The sequence below is a fragment of the Oratosquilla oratoria genome, chromosome 38, assembly GCF_046742065.1.
Source record: "Oratosquilla oratoria isolate Oo_2021 chromosome 38, ASM4674206v1, whole genome shotgun sequence".
In the NCBI taxonomy this organism is placed as follows: domain Eukaryota; kingdom Metazoa; phylum Arthropoda; class Malacostraca; order Stomatopoda; family Squillidae; genus Oratosquilla; species Oratosquilla oratoria.
Genome location: NC_134814.1, coordinates 41,165,954 through 41,183,550, shown reverse-complemented (window position 1 = coordinate 41,183,550; position 17,597 = coordinate 41,165,954). Strand labels below are relative to the sequence as shown.

Sequence of the window (17,597 nt, the reverse complement as noted above, 5' to 3'; positions counted from 1 at the left end):
TATCTATAAATGGGAGCATGAAATATATATATATATATATATATATATATATCTATATATATATATATATATATATATATATATATATATATATATATATTTGACATATGCTGATTTTGCAGTTTGGTAATGTTCGACCAAGTGTTTGGCTGCTCGGCCCAGATGTCCGCATGAGGTCAGAAGCACTTGGCCCAAATGCCACTGTAATGTCAAACACAATAGGAGGTCCCCTGGGAGTTTTCTGAAGACATCACATGTTCCATCCTGCACTAAATGAGTGCACACTAAAGGATTGAATATTCCCTTCAATCATCTTGCAACACACTAATACTTTTATTCATAGATATTATATAACAGTGCTACCAAATCATACATGAAATGAGAGAGGATTAGGCAAGGTAAGTCAATTAGCTAATTGACTGATTGATTTTGATTTAACATTGCAAACTCCCCCTCTCAGAAGGCTAGGATAATGCCCTTTACAGAGAACTTTGTAGCATAGGATTTAATTAATCATGCCCTTGGTCCAACTTGCTGGTGACAGGGTTCAAACTGCCTTCACCTGGACTTCTACTGAAAGTAGCAATGCTCTAATCTGCTTAGCCCATGAGCATCCTTTTGTAATGAACTAGTTAAAACCCTAATATGTGCTATATTGAGTAAATGTATAGCTAAGATACTAGCTAATTTAACCCTCAAAGAAGTCATATATAGACTAATATACATATGTTTGGCCATGCTATGCACCTTAGCCTTTACCTTATAGATTTTGTGGAGATAAACAGTAATGTTAACCCTCTAAAATATTATGCTAATGCTCACAATAAGCACAATGAATTTGTGGTCTAGAGAAGTTATTACTGGTGAGAAATTTAATATAAATAATTCATGCATCTCAGTGGGTATTAATATACCAATGTGCCAAGCCTGAGCTCAATTCCTAGTTAGAGTTAAGTTGAAGCAAAACAGTCTCTTCAATTTATTAGGACTCAGAGTTTCTACTGGAACACATTTAAGGCACGATGACCACATCTGGTGATACAACAAGTGAGCATTTTGTTTCACTTTGATTATGCCCACAGTTAGGTCAGTTGGTGATGTACCAAAACTAAATTCCACAATGAAAATAAAAATTCCATCTTCTCTTTTATCAATATGCTCAGTTGTTCCTGATATAATATATATTGTTAATCACAGAGAATCACTATCACTGAATGTGACATTTGTTTATCTGATTACATTAGAGCACCTACATGAGATGGTACCACAGGACTATTATTATTATTATTATTATTATTTTTTTTTTTTTTTGCAAACAATACTTTAGATACTGTCCTATATATTATGATATAGCTTCTATTACCCTGATATTTACTTCCAACATAAGCCCTTATTTCTGGAGCCCCCTCCACTCTCCTAGCCTAGTCTAGTTAAAAATGCTAGTTCTATTCTAGTATCATGTAAACACATTTTCTACTTTTTTTCTTTTTTGCATTTGAAAGATCCATTTTCTTCATAGAATGGTTATGTTAGGTTTGGTTATATTAGGTTAGGAGCTAATGGACAACATAAGTTTATTTTCTAGTATCCACACTTGCACAATTCTAGAATTTTACCAAAATACCAAGAACTAACATAACCTGCATCTTGGAGTCCATCCTCTCCCTGCTGGGATGAAAGAGAATGTACAGGAAGAAAAGTTGTCAGATTTGTCATAATATAGATGCAAAAAATATACAAAATACTGTGTGAACAGGCGAGACAAAATTTCACAAATACCGGAATAATAAGCTGGTGAGATACAAGTAAGTTAAGAAAGCACAAGAGCATGACAAATGCTGTGTCAACTCTATACTATTACTGGAAATAATTTTCTATGAAAAAATCTAAAAGAAATGAAGGAAAGTTGGAAAAATCCTTGCTGGATGTTAAATTGACCATCTACTATCAAAGTTCACAAAAATTGGCAAATTTTTAGAAGTGCACACCTACATGATATAGCAACAGAAAATTTAAATAATTATAATACACCAATGTAATCTACAGTATTCTTAGCAGAAATTAATGATAGAAAAGGCTGCTAAAAGCTATAAACAAGCAAACTTAGCCACTTCGGTTGCTTGTGACGCCATCTTTAGTAAATTTTTAGAAGTGAACTCCTATGCAATATAGCAATAGAAAATTAATTATTAGTTTTGTAAATTATAATATGTCAACGTCATTTGCAATTTTCTTGGTGGAAATCAATAACAAAAAAAATTGCTAAAACTGATTTACTAACAAATTGAAGTCACGGTGATTGAATGATACACCATGTTTTTGACAGATGGCAAGGTCAAAGAAATGAAAGGATGATAAATTTGTCTATTCTAACCTATCCCAACTCATATTTAGTAATTCGGTACCTCAAATTCTAAAGATCATCCGGGATATTGTCACAGATGTTGACAGACTAATCATTATTGTACCTCAGACAATGGCAGAACCCCACGTTCACTCAAAGTCCAAGGAAGTCCTATTGTCTCTATAACAGCACTTACTAACATCACCTGAAGTCAGAGAACACCCGATCCACAACATGAAAGCTATCGTCTAACTGACTGACTGGACTGAACGAACGATAACATGTCTTGACCGTATCCTAGCAGCTTCATTTGTTAATAGATTTGCTTGTAGCAAGGTTTTTTGTTATTATTTCTGCCAAGAAAATCGCATACTACGTTCATATAATTTACAAAATTAATATATCATTTTCTAATGCTATATCACATAGGTATGCAAAACTAAAAAAAAAAAAAAAAAAATTGGGGTAGAGGTGGACAAAGAAATTAAAGTATAATAAAGTCATCTCTTCTAACTTAACCTAACTTACCAACCTAAACTAACTTACCAACCTAACCTAACCTACCAATCTAACCTATCCCACCAACCTAACTTACCAACCTAAACTAACTTACCAACCTAACCTAACCTACCAATCTAACCTATCCCACCAACCTAACCTACCTACCATCCTAACCTACCCTAACCTAACCTACCTACAAACCTAACCTACCTACCCACCTAACCTAACCTGCATTTAGCAATGTGATACCTGTAATTCAAGGGGTCATCATCTCCGACCTCAGAATCTATCAAACCAAAGATGGTGTCTAAAGGAGTTGAAGTAACTTCATTTGTTTCTGTATAGGTTTTGCCAATGTTTTTGTTTCTGTATAGGTTTTATCAATGTTTTCTGATATTGATTTCTGCCAAGAAAAATATTTATTGCATTGATGTATTATAATTTACCTTTTTAATATTTAACTTTCTAATGCACCATGTAGGCATGCACTTCTAAAAAAAAAATCCTATTCTAATGCTATACCATGTAGGCATGCACTTAAAAAAAAAAAAATCTTCCTATTCATGGTCTTCACTCAGGGCCCAGAGGAACTATCATTCAGGTTCTGGAATGTTTCTAAAACAACTTCTAATTGATGACAAAGAAATAATGCCACACTGTGTCACAAGCACAGACAAGAGTCTTTTAGTATATATAATACTATAGTATACTTATTCTCAGAGGTCTACTGAAATAAATGTCTACTGTAGCCTAATCTAATTGAAGATACTCAGGGCTGCTGTCAGACTACTAGGTAATGGCTACTTCAGCTACTAATTAGCATAACAATTGCCATGTAATATGTAATACATTTCCCCACGTTCCGATTACAAGCAATGAAGCATTTATTTAAATATCATATGCAAAGGTGAAATCACAGGATCCCAAGTGTACCGTTGCTTCTTCTATTCAGTGAAATACAGCTAATAAGTTATTCACCCACTAAATACCTTTCAGTGAGAAGGTTGGGTTGTGGTGAACAACTCAGATACAGAAGATAGAACTATAAGCAAATCCACTGGTGCTACTGGCATTCACGTTCAGTACTTCATACAAAGTACTTTAACAGAGAAAGTTTCCTTCAGTAATGGAAAGAATTGTATGTAGGATCACTAAAATTTGAAGCAACAAATGAATATATACTGATAATCTACCAGTATTTTAATATATTTAACCTAAAATGTAATCCTGCAGATTTGCACAATCAAGTAAGTTGCCTAGCAGAAGACTCTATCACTATAGCAACCGACTACATAAACATTCCTGAGCCACGATGAAAGGAAAGCGAGTACAATTCTTTGTGTGTTACGATGTCGGGAATAAACTTCGACAAAGGCATTTTATTTTTAGAGTAAATAACCTATTATTACAAATTATTATAATTTGGGGTTACGACCTCAGTTAATTTGGTGAAATGATAGCTGTAGAATTAGGATTAAAGTTGAAATACAGCAATGAAGTAAATTAAGCTGTATGCAATCTGTATTCTAGAATGCTTAGTTTTAGTATATGAAAGTATGCATAACAGTATAACAAATTATACAACTTTACTTTTTCCATTAGATAGAGTGGCCTATAATTTTTGTTTATATATACAAAAACATTATATAAAGCAATATGTAAAAGACTCGACGCCATAGGACAAAGTATGGTTGACTACCCTCTCCAGGAAAGTCGTGACCGATATATAATTTTCATTATTAATACTTTTATTTACCACCTGATGACTTCTTCATATTGAGTATTGGTTCTGGTGCATTTACCATATTTATTTCTCTTGTATGGGGATTATCTATTATATGTATCGTGCAACATTTTCACTTAGTTAAGGTGAAGTTGTACTTCCCATATACCTTCGCCTTGGGCAACGAAAGGTCAAAGGTCACTATGGACTACCTCGGACAGACCAAACGCTCGCGCGGGATCGGTAGTTGTAGGAGGGGGAAAGATGTCTGTATGAAAATTAAAAGATGGTTGTGTATAAAAGGAATGCCGGTATAAAAGGGTTATTGCCACCGGGCGATTTTAGGAATATTTATTTCGTGGCTTAGGAGGGGATGGGTAAGGGACTTGGAGTTGGAGTCTGAATCAATGCATGTAACCGTGAGGTTACTTTAGGGATATTTATTCATCTTAACCTCATCCACCAAAATTAGAAATGGAGTAGGAGGCTTAGTCGTAGGGAAATATAGAAAAAAAGGAAATTATTTTAGTGGTAGATGAACTGAAATGAGAAGATACAGTAGGAGAGAAAGTTATAAATGAAAATAATTTCAATAGAAGGAAAATTTTATGTAGATGTTTGTGCATGTAGTCGTCTTTTTGTTTGCGATATTCACTGTGGTTCACCATGGTCTTGGATCATGTGTTGGACTCGTGATTCACCAATGTCTTGGATCACGTGTTGGACTCGTGATCGACAGCTATTTCCCTCCCGGAAGAGAGCTCAGGGCTCATATATGACCGATCTATGGGTAATGTGCTTGTGTTTATGCTACGCAGAGAGGGTTGTTGCCTCTAAGCGGATGTACATATAGCCTCATAATTAATGGGTGAGACCAATAATATTATTATTGTTATTATTATTATTATTATTATTATTATTATTATTATTATTATTATTATTATTATTATTATTATTATTATTATTATTATTATTATTATTATTATTATTATTATTATTATTATTATTATTATTATTATTATTATTATTATTATTATTATTATTATCATTATCATTATTATTATTATTATTATAACCAGCGAGAACTGAACCCGGCCAGCCATAGCACGTCTACTGAGAATCTGCTACCTTTCCTCACGTTTGCCGCTGGATATAGACGGACTCATGTCCGTGGTACTTAGAACCCAGCACATCGCGGCACGTCTGGTCACGATCAGTCAAAGATGGTGAATGGATACAACATTGATATATGCGGCTATACACGACTTGGGGTTGGAGACTGGGATTGATGTGTAACCGTTAGGTTACGAGGGAATATTTATTCTTCTCATCCTCACCCAACAAAGTTAGAAAACGAGTAGGAGGCTTAATCTTAGGGAAAGATAGAGAAATTGGAAATAATTTTAGTGGTAGGTAAACTGAAATGAGAAGATGTAGTAGGAGAGAAAGTTAGAAATGAAAATAATTTCAGTAGAAGAAAAAGTTTATGTAGTTGTTTGTGCATGTAGTTGTGTTAGTTTTGTTTGCGATATGGTTGTGTGTGTATTCTACACATAGAGGGTTGATGCCTCCAACGTGTATGCTTATAGCCTGACAATGGGCCATATGCTTGTCTCGGCAAGACGCCGTCCTTTTAAAGGAGGCTGGCGGCTCAACGAGGTCCCCGGAGAGCTTTGCCGAGTTTCTGATTGGCTGCTGGCTGGAGCTGGCCATGACGTCTTGCTAACTTCGGCGAGTATATAGGCCTAGCTCGAGTTGTGTAACGGCCGGTCTGGTTTTGACCAGCCCCGCGTCACCACAATACTCCCCTTCTTTGGGAGCGAGCGCCGCGGAGGGTAGGGCGAGACGCGAGTGATGTGGCAGAATCGGGCCGGCCTCTTAACCACCCGACCGGAACGGGTGATTGTGTCGTCAGATGGCATCTCTGGAGAGGACGGCCTGGATGATGGAGAAGGCGGCGGGAGCGCGGTGTAGGCGTGGTCCCTGTGTTGGCGAGGGGGCCTGGCTGAGCATGGGGCTGTGGAGATATACGGTTAGGTGAGAATGGTTGCAGTGATGGGGAGAGTGAGTTCGGGGGGGGGGGGTATTGGGGGCTGGGGGAACATTTGTGGTGGGATGCAGGGTTGGCCTGGGTGAAGGAGACGGGTGCGGCGTACCGTAGGCGTGGTCGATGTCTGGCGAGGATCCTGACTGAGCCTGGCGGTGTGGGTTTGGGTGATCAGGTGGGAAGGGTTGGCCTGAAGAGACGAGTGGTCCAGGGGGAGGGGTAGGGTCTTGAGGTTCGGGGGGAACACTCGATATAGGGTGTAGAGGTTGCATAGATTGACGTTGCCCAGTGGTGGGGATGGGGTCAGGACCATGTTGTAAGAGGAATTGGAGGGGATGGGGATGGTTGGTAGAGGAAGATAAGCTGGTTTGAGCCTGTCGATGGAGATGCGATCTGGCTTGGCATCTCGGTCGATGAGGAAGTGTTTCGCCGATCTCTTGATGACTTTGAAGGGTCCATCGCACGGGCGTTGGAGAGGGGTTCGTCTGGAGTTCTGCCTGACGAAAACGTAGTCACTTGCAGCGAGGACCGAGGAAACATACACTGGCTTTGATTGTGGCGTCCGAGGTGGCGGGGGCGGGTGTTGGCAAAGGTCTCCTTGATGAGTTGAAGGAGGGCGTAACGGTCGGGATCGCCAACGGCAGGGGTGGCAATCTCCCCAGGAAGGCGAAGGTTTTCAGCATAAACTAGCTGAGATGGAGACACGTCACTGTCGACCTTGGGAGTGTTGCGAATGGAGAGGAGCACCAGGGGGAGGGCGTTAGCCCAGTTACATGAAAGTTGCTGTGCCTTGAGTGACTGTTGCGGTTGGTGCCAAGGAACTTGAGCATTCTGGGCCAGAGATCAGATTCGAACTGGGAGCCCCTGTCGGTGATAATGGCGTGAGGGGCGCCGAATCTGGATACCCAACCGGAGAGGAAAGCACAGGCAGTTGTCTCGGTAGATATATCCGGGAGAGATCGCTTTTGGCCACCTGATGTACCTGTCGACGCACGTGAGCAGGTAGCACATGCCACGAGAAGGAGGGAGGGGGCCCACAATGTCCACATGGACCGATTGGAAGCGTGCTGTGGGTGTAGGGAAACGCTGGAGTGGGGCGTGGACGTGGCGGGTGACCTTTGAAGACTGGCAGGGAAGACAGGTGCGGGTCCACTCTCTGACGTCTTTGTTGACGCCTGGCCAGACGACTCGATCCGTGAGGAGACGTTGTGTTGCCCGAATATCAGGATGGCTGTGGTCGTGGAATGCCGAGAACACATCCTTACGATGACAGGCAGGGATGTACGGCCGGGGTTTGCCTGTAGACGTCACACCACAATGGTGCAGGAGTGTTGGGGAGCTGTCGGAGCTGCAAGGTGTCATGCAGGCGTAGGAGACGGAGTTCCTCGTCGTTAACCTGGGAGGCGGCGATGCGTGCGTAGTCGACGTGGTGGTGATCAGGGAGGATGCTAGAGGTAATCCTGGACAAGGCGTCGGACACTTGATCATCCTCATCCTGTGCTCAATAGGAGTATCAAATTGAGACAGGAATGACAGCTACCGAGACTCTTAGTGAGTGGTGGTCAGAGATCCTGTCAAGCGCATGGGTGAGCGGCTTGTAGTCGGTAAGGATGGTAAATGGTCGGCCTTCTAGGAAAAAGAGGAAATGCTTTACGGCTGAAAATATGGCCAGAAGCTCCCTGTCGAATACACTATAGCGCATTTGAGAAGGGTCCAGTCGTTTGGAGAAGAATGCAATCGGCTGGAGCTGTATGTTGACCCTCTGTTGGAGGACTGCGCCTATCGCTGTGGAGGAGGCGTCGGTGGTAAGGAAGGTGGGGGCATGGGCCACTGTGTAGGACAGGCGGGCGGCCCCTGCAATTGCAACCTTGACCTGCTCAAATGCTTGGGTACCTTTGGGAGACCACTTCACGGGTACGACCGACCGCTTGGAACGGTTCTTGGTGAGGTTCAGTGGTGCGAGTTTGGCAGCTGCATCGGGGATGAATCTATGATAATAGTTGACGATCCCTAGGAATTGGCGCAGCATCTTGTTGGCTGTGAGAAGTCTTTGGTGGTGTCCACTTTTTGAGGGAGAGGGTACAGGCCTGCTGTTGAGATGCGGTGTCCGAGGAAGTCGAGCGATGACACTCCTAGGAGGCACTTAAACGGGTGGATCCGGAGGCCATAATTTTGCAGTCGGTGGAAGAGAAGGCGGAGGTGTTGGCGGTGTTGGTCGTGGTTGTCAGAGGCCACCAATATATCGTCGATGTAGACGGTGACGAAGTTGAAGTCTCTGAGGGCGTGGTCCATAAACCGCTGGAACGTTTGGGCGGCATTACGCAGGCCAAACGACATCATTTTCCACTCGAAAAGGCCAAACGGAGTGACGATGGCTGTCTTCTGGATGTCCTCTGGTGCCACAGGAATCTGGTGGAACGCCCTAACAAGGTCGATCTTGGAGAAGATTTGCTTCTCGTAGAGCTTGAGTACGGGATGGGGTAGCGGTTGGCCTTGATGATGCGGTTAAGTTGGCGATAGTCACCACAGGCCCGCCACTGGTTGGGTGGTGGAGGTGTCTTGAGGACCATGTGGAGTGGCGGTGCCGAAGCACTCTCCAATGGGCGGATGATGTCTTGGTCCAGAAATTCTTGGAACTCTTGTTTGGCAGTGGCCAACTTCTCTGAAGAGAGGCATCGAGGCTTCCTGTAGACTGGTGGACCAGCTGTTTGGATTTGGTGCATGATGTTGTGGGGGTGGGTAGTGGTGGCCTTGCATGGAGACGTCAGCTGGGGAAAATCTTGCAGGATGCGTGTGTATTCGCCAGCTGGCTGAAGGGAAAATACTTTAGGAGAAGTGGCATTGGTAGTAGTTCCTGGTATGCATCTTGTTGCATGGTACAAGCAGTTATCCTTGGCGCTGACTGCCATTTTGTAGTATTGTAGGAGGTCGTAGCCAAGAATGGGTTAACGGACATCTGTGATAACAAAGGTCCAAGGGAACTTGCCATTCTGGAGGTCCAGGACGCTGTAAAGGCTGCCGTACATGGCGATGGATGTACCATTGGCTGCAAGCAGGTCATGCGATGGAAGGCCTGTACCTTGGCTCGGGTCTTCTGTCGGAGGCATGATGCTGATGGCTGAGCCTGTGTCCACCAGGAGGTATACTCCAGTATGGCTATCATGCACTGAGAGGAGGGTGTGGGCATGGTTAGCAGGGGTGGGAGTGCTTACCGACCCTCGCATCTGGAGTTTCCCGACCAGCTACAAAGTTGTGTACACTTGAGCGCCTTGTTGCCGAAACAGGTATGGTACCAGCAAGGGCCACTATTCTGTCTTGGGACAGTGTTTCATGGTGTTTGATGGAGTTCCTTCTTGTCCAAAAACTGACTCGGTAATGTCTTCATCTCGGTGATTTCCTGCAAGGAAAGAAGAGGGTGGGAGATGGGGGGAACTGGGTAGTGGTTGTGTGCGGATATTTTGATGCAGCCTGAAGGGATTCCTCCCCATCTCCTCTCTCTTCTTTGTTGAGCAAGGAAAGTTGAGGCTGAGAGATAGGTGGGGGAGTGGGGAATAGTTGTGTGTGGATATTTTGACACAGATCAAAGGGATTTCTAATTTCTCTATGAGGGGATGGAGTTGCAGTGTAAATGAAGTGGCCTTGCTGTGGACGTGCTTCCTTACTGCATTGCTTCTGACCTTGGCAGTAGGCAGAAGACCCTTCATCCATGAGGAGCAAGATGAGAAGGATACAAGGGTGGTGGATGGGAGTGGAATGGCTGGGTGTGGTTGCATGACTGACTTGGCTACCTCCCTGGGGAATGAAGCCCTTGTTATAGATAGAATAGTGTATGGTGCACAGTTACCTATACATACATGTATTGAGGGTCTTTTTCATACAATGGAGCTGGCAAATTTAAAGACTACACCATACATACATATACCAAAGGCTTTTTTTGCCCTTATAAGGGAGGTAGCCAAAAAACAAAGGCATAAAAAACACTTCCACCCATTCCATCCCCATTACACTCCCCTCCCCTCCCTCTTATCTTGACACCTCCTGGATGATGCGTCATCCCTGCATCTCGCCCACTGCCCTGGGTCAGAAGTGGTGTCACAAGACACAGCAAGGCCACTTCATTATATCTCCGTCTCCTCATGCAGAAAAGGAGAAGACAGGGAGAAATCTCTTCAGGCTGTATCAAATTATTTCTCACATATACTCCCTCACCCCCCCCATTCCACCTTGTCCATATACAACCATTCTCCATTCACCCGTCTTCTGTCCTCTTCTATCATTCCTCAACAGACATTCTCCTCTTTCCCAAAGCCCCTTTTACCCCACCCATCCATCTTATCCTAGGTTGCCCCCTCATGTTCACTCCTTCCACACCTCTTTTACTAATCTTTCTTCACTCATTCTTTCCATGTGTCCAAACCATCCCAATACTCTTTCATCCACCCTATCTCCCAACTCCCTTTCCCCCCTGTTCTTCTCCTCACCTCATTTCTCATTCTATCCAGCCTAGTAACCCCTATCATACTTTTCAGACACCTCATCTCAAACACATTCAAACTCCTTCTCTCTTATGTTCCATGTTTCTGCCCCATACAGTACTGTCAGCACAACCTATCCTTCATACAATCTTCTCTTAGCATCCATTCCCAAATGTCTATTTCTCATTACAATTTTTAATCCAAGGCATTTACCCACTTCTCTCAATCTACATTCTACCTCCACCTCCACTCCACCCTTTCCTGCCACATTAGCACCCAAGTATCTAAAAATATCCACTTCCTCCAGTCTTTCTCCCTTCATATTCATTTCCAGTCTGCTGCCACTTTCTCCCCTTGTACATCTCATCACCTTACTTTTACCCACATTTATCTTCAACTTCCTTCTTTCACACACCTTCCCAAACTGTCACTAACTTCCTCAATCCCTCCTCTGATCCTGCTACAAGCGCAGTGTTGTCCACAAACAACAGCTGGCTTATCTTCCGCTTTTTTCCATTTTCTTTAACCATCTCCAATCCCTGACCCACTACCCTTGTATTTACCTCTCACACCACCCTCCATGTATAAATTGAACAGCCAGGGTGACATAACACATTCCTGACGAAGTCCCACCTTTACTTCAAACCACTCTCTCCATTTCTAGTCCTGACACACACTCTACTACTCACATAAAAACCCTTGACAGCTCCTAAAAAATTTCCTCCTATCACTTGTATCTGCAATACCTCCCACAGTGCCTTCCTGTCTACCCTGTCATAAGCCTTTTCTAAATCCACAAAAGCCCAAAAAACAAACATCCTTACCTTTTCCTGTAGCTTTCTCACATATCTGTCTTACCACAAAAATCTGATCTATGCAACCCGTCTTAAACCACACTATTCCTCACCAATTACTCCCTCTGTTCTTCTCAATCAAGACCCTCCCAACTACGCTTAATAAGCTAATCCCTCTGAAACTACTACACTCACACTTGTCCCCTTTTCCCTTGTGAAGTGCAACTATACAGACCACACCAACATTACAAATAATATCCAATCACCCCTCCCATATAAGAAATGGAAGTATAAGTTTAAATGCTCTAGTGATATTAGCTAGACAAGTCTTTTATAGCTACAAATGTGTTAATCTTAACAATGATGATCATTACCTTGCGTTTCATTGGCTAAAAAGCAAAGTAGATGCCAACAGTCCTCATGCCCTCAGGCTGTTTTAGCCCCTTGAAGCTGCACCTCTAAATAGAGCTGGTGTTGATTTGTTTTGAAGATAATTGGCAGAGATTGGTCTCTTCTTACACCCAATCTTGCAGAATCACCACTAGCAGGCTTAGAAGGTTTATTGGACAAGAAAATTGTATCACTGGTCTAACAAAATTGAGAATAAAAGTAGAGGACCAGGTACAATTACCTATAGTATTCCCACCTCTACAAAAACCTCTAGGTGTTAGATACCTTGACCAGCAGATAACATTTATTGACTGAAATCTGGAGCCTCATGAAATAAAATTTTACTCAAGAAACACTGGTGAAGAAAACAAATGGTTCAATAGGAAATATATTGTATTTGTGAATTTCTGCTTCATACGTCCATACCATGGAGGCATCTTCTGTACTAACTTACAATTTTTGTAACCTGAAGATTTATGCACTCTTATAATCACAAGATTACATTATGGGATTTGTAATGAGAAACTTGAATACTCAAGATCAGGGTTCCTGACTAAAGTATACTTATTCCAAATAAATTATTGAGATTCATATTTGATAAAGCTAACACAGCTGTTTTTGTTCTTAGGATTCAACCCAACATTAAGATATATATAACATATATAACCCTGAATATCTAAAACAATAATTATGTGTATTTTACTTAAAATGATGCTTTGTTACTTGAACATTGTTTTCAATTCCCATTGTTATCTTTTTTTCAGATTTCCAAGGTTTTACTTACATAATAGTTTTCACAACTAACTTCTTATAAATTAGTATCTTATGCTAGTTTACAAGTTAATAGAATGTTTCATACCATAAAATAGTGTATAGTGTTAATTTACAAATTAAAGGAATGTTTAATTTCATTAAATTACATTCTTTTTATAAATTACCAATAAAACCAGTGCATGTTTTCAAATACTGTTTGTAAAAAGTTACCTAACTCTTATTATTGTCTTACAAACATTGGGATCTATTTATAAAAATATGTCAACCTTTTCATGTATCAACAACAGACTTGCCTGTCATCACGACTGGACATCAATACAAGTACTGACTGTTATCTGAAGAATGTATGTCAGCTCATTTCTACTTAATATTCAATACATATTTTGTGAATATTGTTTTTGTGAGCAATGTGATAAGAGTACAAATCTTCAGCTTTAAAAGATTAAATGGACTCTACAGTGAATAATTACTTTACTACAAGCATGTGAAATAAGCTAAAAAAAATATCTCTACATAATTGTTTGCAAATGGCTTCAGCAACTTGGAAAAAAAAAAAAATAAAATAAAAAAATAATAATAATAATAATAAGAACAATATGTAAGGGTAAAGGGACAGCATATGGTCCATAAACCAGTTGAGTGAAAGAACAATCTTTATCTAGAGAATATTGACAGACCCTTCAGATCTTATAAATTCTAATCAACAAATGCCAGACTACTGTTCTCTTACATACGTACATATATCAGAGGCTTTTTCCTTCTAAAATGAGAGGTAGCCAAAAAACAAAGGCATAAAATCCACTTCCACCCATTCCATCTCCACATACTCCCCTCCCATTCATCCTTCTCCCTCCCTCTTATCTTGGCTCCTCCTGGATGACGGGTCATCCCTGCATCTCGCCCACTGCCCTGGGTCAGAGGTAGTGTCACAAGACAGCACATCCACAGCAAGGCCACTTCATCCATGTATAAATTGAACAGCAAAGTCGACATAACACATTCCTGGTGAAGTCTCACCTTTACCTCAAACCACTTGCTCTCTCCATTTCTGATTCTAACACAAGCTCTCAACAGCTTTTCTCCTATCCCATATATCTGCAATACCTCCCATACTGCCTTCCTGTCTACCCTATCATAAGCCTTTTCCAAATCTATAAAGGCCCAAAAATAAACTTTACCTTTTCTTAAAGCTTTCTCACATACCTGTCTTACCACAAAAATTTGATCCACGCAACCTGTACCTGTCCTAAACCCATACTGTTCCTCATCAATTACACCCTCTGTTCCTCTCCTAATCCTCTCAATCAAAACCCTCCCATAAGCCTTCCCAACTACACTTAACAAGTTGATCCCTCTGAAACTACTACACTCACACTTGTCCCCTTGGAAAGTGGAACTATATAGGCACTCCTCCGGTACTCTGGCAATCTACCCTCTCTTAAACAAACATTAAATAACCTCACCAGCCAGTCAACCATCACTGTATACTTTTTTTTTTTTTTTATTTTTTTTAGACATTCTGCATGACACCCATCCAACCCAGGTGCCTTACCTGCTCCCATCATTTTAACAACTGGCTTCACTTTATCTTTCCTGATTTCTCCTCCATTTTCCTCACTCATCACTGTCATTTTCTTAGCGCTACCCACTATATCTACCTTTCCCTCCCTATCCTCCTTCACATTTAGGAACTCCCTAAAATACTCTACTTTCCCTCCCTATCCTCCTTCACATTTAGCAACTCCCCAAAATACTCTACTTTCCCTCCCTATCCTCCTTCACATTTAGCTACTCCCTAAAATACTGTACTCTTACCTAATCAAAAGAGTAATTAAGTCTTAACAATCTGTACATTTGTATTCCATAACAAAAATCTTTAATTGTAAATGTCAATACCTATGGCCTTTTCCCCAAGGTAATAGAGGTAGCCAAGTCAAGGTCTACCTTAAAGTTCAACAAGAATTATTCAATGTATATAGTAGTATCATGTTCTAAGACATGGAAACATTATGACCTTAAAACACAAATTTCAATTATGTATTACTACATGAGAATCAAACCCCATCATTCATGGGTTTATGCTATTTTAGATAGAAAAATAAATGTATTGTGTGAGAAGAGATTTTTTTTGGCAATCAATAAGGCATCAATCTTCCATGAGAATGTGCTCCCAGCTTAACAAGCATAACACAGATTTTGGACGGATAGTTATTTAAGTTTCACTGCAGATCAACAGGCAATATGGTCAAAACTCAAAATCAGACATCCATTTTCCAAAAGCCCTTTATCCATTATATGGCAGGAGACCAGGTCACAGCATACACCCACACCATACACAATTAAAACTCATATATATTGGACGGATAAAATTGAGTTTACTATCTGCATAGTAAAAACTCAAAACTTAATACGCAAAAGTTCTAAGAGCTCAAAAATGTATCAATCAGTTTAAAATATAAATAAAACAAAATGACATGACATACACTATGTATATGAAATTTAAGTCACTGTCATCCTGAGCAGTATTTTGCCACTGGAACACCTTCCACTTTAAGTACATACATATACCAAGGCTTTTTCCCCCTTCCAAGGGAGGTAGCCAAAAAGGGAAAGGCATAAAAACACTCCCACCCATTTTATCCCTAAATACACTCCACACCCCTCCCACCCTCCCTCTCATCTGAGCACCTCCTGGATGACGGGTCATCCCTGCACCCTGCCCACCACCCTGGGTCAGAAGCAGTGTTGCAAGACACAGCACATCCACAGCAAGGCCGCTTCATTTAATCGGCGACCCCCCCTTGCATATAAGGAGAGGACGGGGAGAAATCCCTTCGGGCTGCGTCAAAATTTACTCACACATACTACCCCACCCCCACCCCCCCGCCCATTCCTCCTCATGCAATCACATCATCATCCATATACAACCATTCTCCACTCACCTCTGTTTTCCGTCCTCTCCCTTCCTTCCTCAACACATTCCCCTCTTCCCCAAAGCCCCCTTCACCCCATCCATCCACCTCATCCTAGGACGTCCCTTCATGTTCACTCCCTCCACATCTGCCTTCCATACCTCTTTTACTAGTCTTTCTTCACTCATTCTTTCCATGTGTCCAAACCATCCTAATATTCTTTCACCAACCCTATCTCTCAAATCCTTTTTCACCCCTGTTCTCCTCCTCACCTCCTCATTTCTCACTCTATCCAGCCTAGTAACCCCCACCATACTTCTCAGACACCTCATCTCAAACACATTCAAACTCCTTCTCTCTTCTTCTCTTATGTTCCACGTTTCTGCCCCATACAGTGCTGTTGGCACAATCACTCCTTCATACAGTCTCCTCTTCGCATCCATTCCCAAATGTCTATTCCTCATTACACTCTTTAATCCACCAAGGCATTTACTCGCTTCTCTCAATCTACATTCTACCTCCACCTTCACTCCACCTTTTCCTGCTACACTTGCACCCAAGTACCTAAAACTATCCACTTCCTCCAGTCGCTCTCCCTTAATGTTCACTTCCAGTCTACTGCCACTTTCACCCCTTGTACATCTCATCACCTTACTTTTACCCACATTTATCTTTAGCTTTCTTCTATCACATACTCTCCCAAACTCTGCCACCAGCTTCCTCAATCCCTCCTCTGACCCTGCCACAAGCGCAGTGTCGTCCGCCTGAGTACAACAAAATTTTGCCAATCAGAAATCATATACATGTTTAAATGCACATCTATGTGCCTGCCTGCATGCATGATTGCAGGATCAGTACTTAATTTGGTCACCTGAAACTGATTAATCATCACATTTTGCATACACCAGTACCCATAGACCTACATAAAGTGGGATAAACATGGCAACAACTATGCACATAATTGGCCAGGTAGCATATTCAGGCAGAGGCTGGTATTGGGATAAAGGCAATGGCTATGGTTCTGATATCATTGTAATAACGTTTTCATTTTTGAGCTTTACTTGAAAAATATATAGACATAAAACTTTTAAAGTGCATGCATATATGATATCCCATTACCAAGTTTTCAGTCTGCAAAGACATACTTTACAGAGATATATAGTAAAATTTGTACATGTAAATGCTGGAATACACATAACAATTGGGCAAGATTTCTTTCATAGTAGTTATGACAGATGAACAACATACTAGCTGACAATGGTTTTCAGCAAACTCTATTCTTAAGTTACTTATACAACCATAATGTCACAAGCATAACGATCATGATGATAAAGCTCCCTTCAATGTTTCCGGCTCCAGCTATTCGACACTTGAGGAAGTCGTACCTGTCAAAAGATGAACAATCTTTTTAAGTAAGGAATACAACCCTTCTCATGTTTAATGATGTATTTTTTTTTCTCTCTCTCTCTTCTTTTTTTTTTGTCATAAGAAGCTTAGTTGCTGAACAGACTAAAGTGCCAGTATCTAGTGGTGGGAGTGTTTTTATGCCTTCCCCTTTTTGGCTACCTCCCTTGGAAGGGGGAAAAAGCCTTGGTATATGTATGTATGTATCTAGTGGTGGGTAACTATATGGTGGC

General features: G+C 41.3%; 2 protein-coding genes across 4 annotated transcripts in view; both read right to left on the bottom strand.

Annotated features, from left to right (window-relative positions):
- Nucleotides 1–4,113, bottom strand: part of LOC143020058 (major facilitator superfamily domain-containing protein 3-like) — a 36,714-nt gene extending 32,601 nt beyond the window's left edge. Inside the window, exons 1-2 of one of the 3 annotated variants that reach the window (XM_076176231.1) lie at nucleotides 3,835–3,920; nucleotides 1,636–1,668 (exon numbers count right to left, since the gene is read on the bottom strand). In XM_076176231.1, the coding sequence (XP_076032346.1) occupies nucleotides 1,636–1,658 (23 nt within the window). In that variant the 5' untranslated portion in view covers nucleotides 1,659–1,668; nucleotides 3,835–3,920. Of the gene's footprint in view, nucleotides 1–1,635; nucleotides 1,669–3,834; nucleotides 3,953–4,059 lie in introns of those variants that run through there. The other 2 variants (XM_076176233.1, XM_076176232.1) reach the window with 2 other exon arrangements.
- An 8,536-nt stretch (nucleotides 4,114–12,649) lies between these two features.
- The window catches only part of LOC143020056 (uncharacterized), a 33,566-nt gene continuing 28,618 nt past the window's right edge, over nucleotides 12,650–17,597 (bottom strand). The window contains exon 15 of the mRNA XM_076176227.1: nucleotides 12,650–17,345. Within this exon, the coding sequence (XP_076032342.1) occupies nucleotides 17,246–17,345 (100 nt within the window). The 3' untranslated portion in view covers nucleotides 12,650–17,245. The remainder of the gene's footprint in view (nucleotides 17,346–17,597) is intronic.